Source organism: Amblyomma americanum, chromosome 1 (assembly GCF_052857255.1).
Source record: "Amblyomma americanum isolate KBUSLIRL-KWMA chromosome 1, ASM5285725v1, whole genome shotgun sequence".
Classification (NCBI taxonomy): domain Eukaryota; kingdom Metazoa; phylum Arthropoda; class Arachnida; order Ixodida; family Ixodidae; genus Amblyomma; species Amblyomma americanum.
The window spans coordinates 30,258,814-30,267,714 of record NC_135497.1 but is presented as its reverse complement, the minus strand read 5'-3'; the positions used below and the strand labels follow the sequence as shown (position 1 = coordinate 30,267,714).

At 47.0% G+C, this 8,901-nt stretch overlaps 1 protein-coding gene across 1 annotated transcript in view; it reads right to left on the bottom strand.

Annotated features, from left to right (window-relative positions):
• Nucleotides 1-2,098: 2,098 nt before the first annotated feature.
• LOC144112447 (protein Skeletor, isoforms B/C-like) overlaps nucleotides 2,099-8,901 on the bottom strand; it is a 100,625-nt gene continuing 93,822 nt past the window's right edge. The window contains exons 20-22 of the mRNA XM_077645282.1: nucleotides 8,478-8,538; nucleotides 3,461-3,627; nucleotides 2,099-3,395 (exon numbers count right to left, since the gene is read on the bottom strand). Coding sequence (XP_077501408.1) covers nucleotides 3,210-3,395; nucleotides 3,461-3,627; nucleotides 8,478-8,538 — 414 coding nt within the window. The 3' untranslated portion in view covers nucleotides 2,099-3,209. The remainder of the gene's footprint in view (nucleotides 3,396-3,460; nucleotides 3,628-8,477; nucleotides 8,539-8,901) is intronic.

Here is an 8,901-nt window from a genome sequence, read left to right as displayed (position 1 = left end):
CATATAAAGTTTAAAATTAAGTGGGCAGCTTTAGGAAGATGTGCAAACAGTATAGTTATTCACTGCATTAACGAAGTTACCGCATAGTCTCTATCAGTTATGCTAATCATGGCCAAGAAGTCAATCGACGACTTTTACTGGCATGCATATTACTCGAAAAGCTTTAGTTCTAGCTACGAAGCTAGATAGCTCAGCCACATTGTCTTTCCCTGTGCTTTACATAAATAACGCTCTAGAATTGAAGCGTTGGTCAAAAATCTGATGTGGGCGCAAACAGTTCGTGACTGGCGAGAGGGGTAGGGGAGTTGCACCCTCTGGAGAAATGTCGAGGGAGCGACTGCCGCCACCCTCCTCCATCCCCTCTTTTCCTCTTGTTCCGAACTCCCTGATCGGGGCATAACAAAGTAAGAATGGCCACATCGATAATCTGAATGCATAGACAGATCGTAAAGGAGGGTTGAGGCTAGAACTTTATGAGCAGCCCGACTTAGTGATTGTTGTAAATAGAGAACCTAAATATGAAGGACAAATAGTATCGGATTTACAGAAGGGCCAGAAGACTATTTAGAACTGCGTAATGTAGCAGGCAGTCTAGAGCAAGCTTGCCAACACAGAAATAGACGAGGAGGGGGAGTGCAGTTTGGGAAGTGATCGTAAAAGAATTAATCTGCAGACGGGACACTCGGGCAAAAGAAAAAAATTTAGGAAACACAAAAAATAAACGCAAATTTAAACGACGAATAAATAGCGCTCATAGCAGCAGGCGTTGAGGAAGCAATAGACAAAATCCCTATGGAAAAGTGGGATTTTAATCAGAACAACTCATCGGTCACAAAATGAAACAAGGAAAAGTGGCAAATCGCTGGAAATGAGACAAGAAGCCACAAGGCTGGTAGAATGAGGAAATTAGGGAGGCCACCGAACAACGGCGGGTGGCTTCGAGAGAACACAGAGAGGCAGAGAAGAACTTTTTCAGAATGAAATGGAGAAAAAATGTGAATCTTATTGATAAAAATAATTGAAAGCACTTTCTCTCGTCCAAGGTAAAATAAAGCAGTCCTTTGATCGCTGAATGGCTGAAGTTCGCTATGCAACTGAAGGGGTGCCAAGAAAATTCTGGAAACATATAAGCTCTCCTTGTAAAACGAATCAAAGAAAGCTGGAACAGATTCAAGATGCTGAGCTAAACTGTCTAGAGTGGGACGACGCTATGAAATGCATTTAATTCGTTGTAACTGAGTCATTTAAGAGGGACGATAGGGTAATCTCCCTGAGTGGAGATGCGGCACGGGACAGCGCAACAGAAAGGGGTTAGAATTGCAGAAAATTAGCCCTTAAAAGGCGAGGGGGAATATTCTAAATGTACCACCACAATGAAAGACGAAACACAAATAAATCTAATAAGCGATATTAGTCCAAACAGCAAGGAAGCGTTGCAAAAGCACTGGAAACAGTCATGCCAAAAGGGCAAATTCTTGACAGCTGGCGAAAGAGTACAATGAATTTTATCAGGAAAGGGAAAGAAGATAGCGCCAATATGTAACCCATCAGACCTATTACGATGAGTTCGGTTAATTAGAAGCTGGCAATGCAGGGAGGGAAGTTAAAAATTCAAACATGAATATAAAGTGAAAACGTACTAACTTCAGAGCGGCTTCAGAAATGGTAGGCGCTTGACGATGTCTTGTTCGTGCTTACTCAATGTGTATCCACAGCTATGTAATAGGGGGGGGGATCCTCTGTATTTGGCCTTCCTGGACATAAGCGGGACGTACGACAACGTAAACAGGGAGCTCCTGTGAAGCACACTCATATATGAAGGCATTGTTTATGAGATAACAGAATTGATTAGGAAAATGTACCGAGATAATAAATTTGAAATTGCATGGGGATGAATAGGGAGTGCGACAACATTTGAGGTAGACAAAGACTAAGACAGGGTTGTCCATTGTCACCGCTGCTTTTCATTATTTACAAGATAAATATGGAAATAGGTCTGCAAGAAAGTAATATTGCTTATAATCTCTCGTTTAGGCAGTGTTAGCAATCTTGTTGCTGATACCAAAGCAAGAGAAACTAAGCGCACCATTTATCAAGGCATTGTTTCAGTATTTGTGATATTTTATTTCCTTGTATTTCCGTATATGTTGTCAATACAAAATATATATATACTTGCGTTGGTTACCACAAACATTGCAATTCCAGTGGAAATTTCTTAGTTTTCTTCGTGAATGGAAAAATGTGCACTACCAGCCCTTCAGACGATATCCTCCAGTCAATGGCGTCGACCGATTTTCACGACACGGTGGTCTACCCTATCAAGCCGAGTCTATTCCCCTTTCATCTGCTACCCACTGCGATTTCACGCTAGCAGGTCCAAGGAGATCGGTGAAGGGGAAGAATCGATCGAGGGGGGAAAGTCGGTCGATGCCATTGGATAAAAGGGTTGCCTCACTTGCACTTCGTCCGTGAGTGGTATCCGACTAGAATCGGTTTCCTGTCACAAACAATGCATTTCAGGGTCGATTTCGTTGAAATATAGCAATTTGCTTTAGCCAATCGGTAAGGACTCCACCCGCACAAGAAACGATAAAGCGAAATGACTTCACACCACAAGCGTAGCACTAGATAAGTCTAGTGGCTGCACCAAGTGGCCACCTTGATTCACCAATATAACTTGTAATGATAGCAACAGCAATCGCAGATGTAGTCTTCGTCCGTGTCTGAAGAAGCAGACAAGGCGCATGTTCCAAGTTGAAGCGCCGATGACTCAGCGTGCCCGTGCGGCTGAAGGTGGTTCGATTGCAGTAAGCAACCACTACGCCGGCAGAAACCGCATCTGCGCAATGGCGTCGCTGGACACCTGGTATCTGTAATATGCTGTTCCATGTATGCTAAAAAAACCAAACTGTCACAAGAACGTCGGGCTTTGTTCATAAGACGAGAGGCATTCAGCAGGCGTCCACAGCCTGCTGCGGCGTTTTAACCAACGATGCGCTTGAATGAATGTGTCTCGTCCACAATCTTCTCTCGAATCCGATGAAACAATCCGGGGTTCACGACACAAGCTTTGCACGCGACGAAGCAGAAAATGTTCGCGTTGTAGAGTGCTCCTCACAAGGGCCTCCAACTGGGATTGTCCTCCTTGAATATGCAAAACAAGACGGAGCACACGCGCACAAATTCTAACGGGCCTAATGAGGAAAAGGTCAGGCCGCCTTTGAGACGATGACCCCGAGCAGAAGCAGCGGCAGCAGTGCCGTCGTGGGGCCGGCGCCGCTCTCCATGCGGTCCTCGCCCCGGTCGCTCTCCATGCGGTCTTTGCCCCGGCCGCGTTCCGGCTGGTCCGGGTCAGTCACCATGATCTTCCAGCCGAGGTAGTAGTGCGTGAAACACTGAAAAAGACAGCAGCATATAGCAATCGACGTCCTAGGAGACACGTCACGGCAAGGGGCAGTACCTGGTAGTAGACAACGTCTGGCGTGTCCTTGTCGGGGGTCCAGGTGAAAGTTCCCGGTTGGCCGACGTCGCACTGCAGGTTCAACGTCTGCTTGAAATCCTCCCAGGTACTGGATTCATCGCTCTTATCCACCGTCTTGTGCGTCCATTCGCAGTAGCGGCCGGTTCCTGCGACGCAAGGCTGGGCTCGTGAACACAAAACGGTGTTATACAATGGCGTTTCCTATAAGCGCATCTCGTTTGTACACATACGTGTCGGACACGCGTAAGGGCATACAGCCAGCGGGTGTCTCAAAGAGAAGCCTGGAGAAACAACCCCCGATTGCCCACGGAGAGCACGTAGCCTTGAGCATGCTAAGTGCTGGACTGTCCACTCGCGCGCGACGACGGCGTGTCGGAGAGAAGCGGTTCTGGAAACCGCTCTCCTCGCCTGACCAATGGCGGTGCGTGCCCGGTGGAAGGGTGAGAGAGGCAATTGTACTGTGGGCGCCATGTGGTTTGTGCCCGCCTGCCTGTAGGCGCAATGAATGTGACGAAAACGGGGCGAGAGGTTAGTCTCTTTGAGGACGAACCAACTTGCCACAACCATTATTCCTTCTCGGGAGCAACTGCAACAGATTCAACTGTTGATCCCCTTGAAAAGGGGTACAACAGTTGGCCCCCAAGCAGCCGTTTAAAGAAAAAATGCAAGCGAAGCGTCATTTCCAGTGTAATTTAGATAGTTTGAGCGGCAGCACTCATTAGATATAACAACATGAAAGGAAACAAACACACATGTAAATACAAGGATTCGGGCCCGCAATCTTGGGATTGGGAACCGAGCACGGATATTACTAGGCCACCCCAGCAGGCGGTCCGGAGCAGATAATGAACGCCTTATATAGGGTAGAGCGGGGTAAAATGAGACATGGGGCAAAGTGAGACATGTCTCGTCTAGCGGCGTCTAGAGCAAAATCTTTTAAAGTAAGTAGGTTTCTTAAACCATCAGTAGGTGCCGCTAAGTGTCCACTAAATTTAAGTTAAAAACGGCGGGAATCTTGAGTTGCCCACTCCCGGAAAAAAATTCTGGAGCGACTTTCGTGGAGCGGCTGTCCCGCCAAAAAGGTGCGAAACTTGGAGGTCCTGTTTCTTTGGACCTGTTCAGTAGCGTAGCCGTGAACAACTGCGACAAGGTATGCAATCGTGTTGTTACTCTATCTCATTGGCTAGCTGCGGAAACAATTACAGTTCCTTTTGTGGTTATCTTCAGAACTGTAAAATTGATTGAGTGGGAGCTTATGGAAGGGGAAAACCGTAACAGTTCGTCGCACGTAGCAAGTAATTGCAGTCTCTGCTTGATGAAAGTGCATTCTCTAGCTCGGAGTTTTTTGCCTCGTTTTCAAGAATGGCCCGCACGTGGAAACGAAATAGACGAGGTCTGCATAGAGCGAGGCCAATAAGAAGAAGGCTGTAGAAAGCGTGCGCCAGCGAAAACATTCTATTCACGCTGCATCGAAAGCCTTCTCTGTGCCTAAGGATGCCCTTCAACGGCGAGCAGAACGACTGGAGACACATGGTTCATACGTACTTTGCAAGAAGTAGATTTGATCAAACACACAAGCTACAGCCACTAGGCGTAAGCTTTTTCAAAGCCTTCAAAGCTGCTTACAACAACGCATGCCGGGAGTGGCTGCTGAGAAACATTGGGAGTCGCATCACGATGGAGAATATAGGTGAGCTGCTAAGCAAAGCTGTTGAACGATTAGGAAGCATCAGTAACATAAGCAATGGATTGCGGAAGTGTGTAGTTTGGCCATTTTCTCTCGTGCCGCTGGATGATCCTGTGATCGATGAAGCGCCATTGGGAAGCACAGCGGGACATCAGACTTGCGGTTAACGCCAAGAATCCCACCTTAAATGCTCCCCGGCTACTTCTACCGAAGACAATGAAGAGCCCGCTCATAGTGACACGACCTTTCCAGTGCTTTCTGCTGTGCTTGCTATAAAAAAAGCAAAAAGAGGGAAGTCGGAGACAGGCACCGTTTTGTCCTCATCGCCTTACAAGGCGAAGCTAGTTACAGCAAAACCTCCCAAGGAGTCAAGTATGGCCTCGAGAAAACGAAAAGCCGAACGAACGGGCTGTTAGTGGCAGTGTTCAATCACAGGATATCGACCAGAAAGGAAAACGTGCTGCGAAGCGATTAACAAGCATCAAATGTGACTGGGAGTGCCTCGTGCGCAAAGAATTACGAAGCAACACAGCGCCTCGTTCCGTGTGGACCCAATGCACGATGTGTGACGAGTGGGCTCACGAAGAGCGCGCAGGGCCCCATGGACTGTACTTCAAGTGCTCGGATTGCAAGAACAGATTTTGTTTGGTTTTGCGAAAATGTCTCGTTTAGCCCCACCTTATGTCTCGTTTTGCCCCGTGGGTCAGGAGAAAGTGAGGCAAATGTGACTTTTTATTATTGATGAATATTCATAGTTATGATGTTGCAAGCTCACTTAATTTTGATTACCACTTAGCTAAGATGCCAAGGAAGGTTCCTGTACAACGTTTTCGGGTTTTCAAATAAAAGAGTAAAAACGGTATGACTGGAAATTTTTGTCTCGTTTTGCCCCGCCCTACCCTACACAGCAAACACATTGCTTGGGTTTACCGCTCGGAGTTTTAGAAAACGTATCGCTGTTCACAGCAAAGTATGCTTATTTTTCTATCATTTTGTTTTGCAACACGCTAAGGTAAACCTTAATGCATACACAGGGCGGTTTTAAATCGCTTTTTTGGCCAAAAAAAAGTGTTTAACCACGCATGCATTCCGGCCGGTACTTCATAACCAAAAATCCTAGTTTTCTTTTCGTTTTTTGCGCATAAGGTGGTCTTATCTGTAGCAACTCGCCGCTGCAGGTTGCCGCCTACTGAAAACAAATATAGGAAGTCGTGGATCACTTCGTTTTTTGGTGCTTGCAGCGAGCGGCATAGAAGAGTAGAATATTTGCTGCTTTCTATTTCACTGAGTATCGTTCGCACTTACACAGTATCAGATAAGCTAGTAAACAAATGGCAACGAAACGCAACTACTTATATGTGCTTAACGCTGAGCCAATTTCAACTCACATTCGACACGTACTGAAGCTCGTAGTAACTGTTTATGCACTTTCTCGGCTGACCCGCCGCGGTGGCTCAGTGGTTAGGGCACTCGGCTACTGATCCGGAGTTCCCAGGTTCGATCCCGGCCGCGGCGGCTGCGTTTTATGGAGGAAAAACGCTAAGGCGCCTGTGTGTTATGCGATGTAAGTGCACGTTAAAGATACCAAGTTGGTCGAATTTATTCCGGAGCCCTCCGCTAAGGCACCTTTCTCTTCCTTTCTTCTTTCACTCCCTCCTTTAACCCTTCCCTTACGGCGCGGATCAGGTGTCCGACGATATATGAGACAGATACTGCGTCGTTTAATTTCCCCCAAAACCAATTATTATTATTATTATCATTATTATTTCTCAGCTGCCCGGTCCCTTCGGTTCTACGAAGCCTTTTTCTCACGCAAACCAGTCTATCCGCTTCGGCACGGACAGCGGCGGTGCATTCACTGGCCTTATGGCTCATTCACACTTGGGCATTCGGCGGCGAGAGCGAGCGAAATCCGCCGCCGCTCTTGCCGTATACACGCATATATACGGTAAACGCTGGTTATTTTGCGGGATTTAGCGCCATTTCTCACAATCGCTCTTTCAATTTAGCGTTTACGATCAGAGGCGCGACGGTAAGCTCACACTATTGGCGTCAAATGCTTGTTGGGACGGGAACCCTTTTTGCCAACAAACCGACTCACCTCTTAAGACTAGCAGCGGCAGAATCGTCACTCTAAATGAAAAACAAAGCCAATTTATCACTTATAGGTTTTGTCATAGGCAAAATGAGACGAAAGCAAAAGACTGGTGACCCATTTGTCTCCAGTGAATGCACTGAAAAGGCAGGTACAATGACGAAGACGAAATCAGTCTGAAGCGAGGGGTCCTGCTTTGATTGATGCCGCCATGTTTGTGTGGGACGTAACTGCGAAGCAGAGGGCGCAGATTATGTCGTTCGTCCTTCAGTTAGTCCTTCTCAGGACAAGCACTAAGCATTTGCAAAGTGAAGTCTGCACACGGCACGCACGCGGTCGCGATTGCTCCTTTCGCAGCTGCTCACGGGGACTAACGGCTGCTATTCCTCCCACGGGACTAATCGCGGATAAGAGTAACCGCGCGCCCTATACAGACGTTTTCACCACCCTCGGGAAAAACGGTTATTTTTGAAGGGGGGGGGGGGAGGGGGCTTTTGGGAGAACGTGGGGCAGAGTTTTTTTTTATAATAGCAATCGCCTGGGGTCATACAGGTAAAAAATAGTTGCTACACGGGGACGTGAATAAGCGGCAAGAGCAAAGTTTGATAATGAAATATTTACAATAACCCTCATCGATTTTGTTTACAACATATATATTTTCGCTTTGCCTGTTCGCGACATTATGCCCCAGATGATTTGGGCACAGCTAAGTTGCGTTGTCATTAAATATCGAATAACATTTTCACAGGAAGCGGCGTTGCAAACCGGAGCTTGGATAATGTGCCAACAACACAGAAAATTAATAATAATAATATTAATAATAATAATTGGTTTTTTGGGAAAGGAAATGGCGGAGTATCTGTCTCATATATCGTTGGACACCTGAACCGCGCCGTAAGGGAAAGGATAAAGGAGGGAGTGGAAGACAGTGGTGCTGTAGTGGAGAGATCCGGAATAATTTCGACCACCTGGGGATCTTTAACGTGCACTGACATCGTACAGCACACCGGCTGCTCTTGCGTTTCGCCTCCATCGAAGCGCGGACGCCGCGGTCGGGTTCGAGCCCGGGTACTTCGCATCAGTAGCCGGGCGCCTAACCACTGAGCCACCGCGGCGGGGTACGGGCATTTTGCCGCAACAGGATTGCGGGCCCCTTAGGAGTGCGAGAGGAGCGGGGAGCGAAAGGCCAGATTTCAACAGAAAGAGCCCGTTACCTTTGGAGACGTCAACCTTGTTGCGAGCGTCGAGCACAACTCCGGCGAGCAGCCGATGGCCCTGAGAGAAAGGTGGAAAATACATAAGACAACCGGCATTGTGGTGGCTCGAAAGTAATGCGAGCCAGGCTGGCCAAACCTCTCAGTGTCTTCAAATTCAGCTCGTTGACAGATTAAGTATCTTAAAAATCAAAGCACGGCATTTTTTTTTTGCAGAAACACTCAGCGGTCCATTCAAACACATTTTAAACGCGGTATAGAAAAAACGAAAATCCAGATTGAAGCTCGTCGATCCAATTCGGAGTCCTCCGAGAAATTCTACCGGAATAATTTCTTTTTCTCCTTCATATTTATGGTAGAGAAACATATGCACAGTTCGTTATGCAACTGAAATAACACTTTCTATTATTAGAACTAAACTACA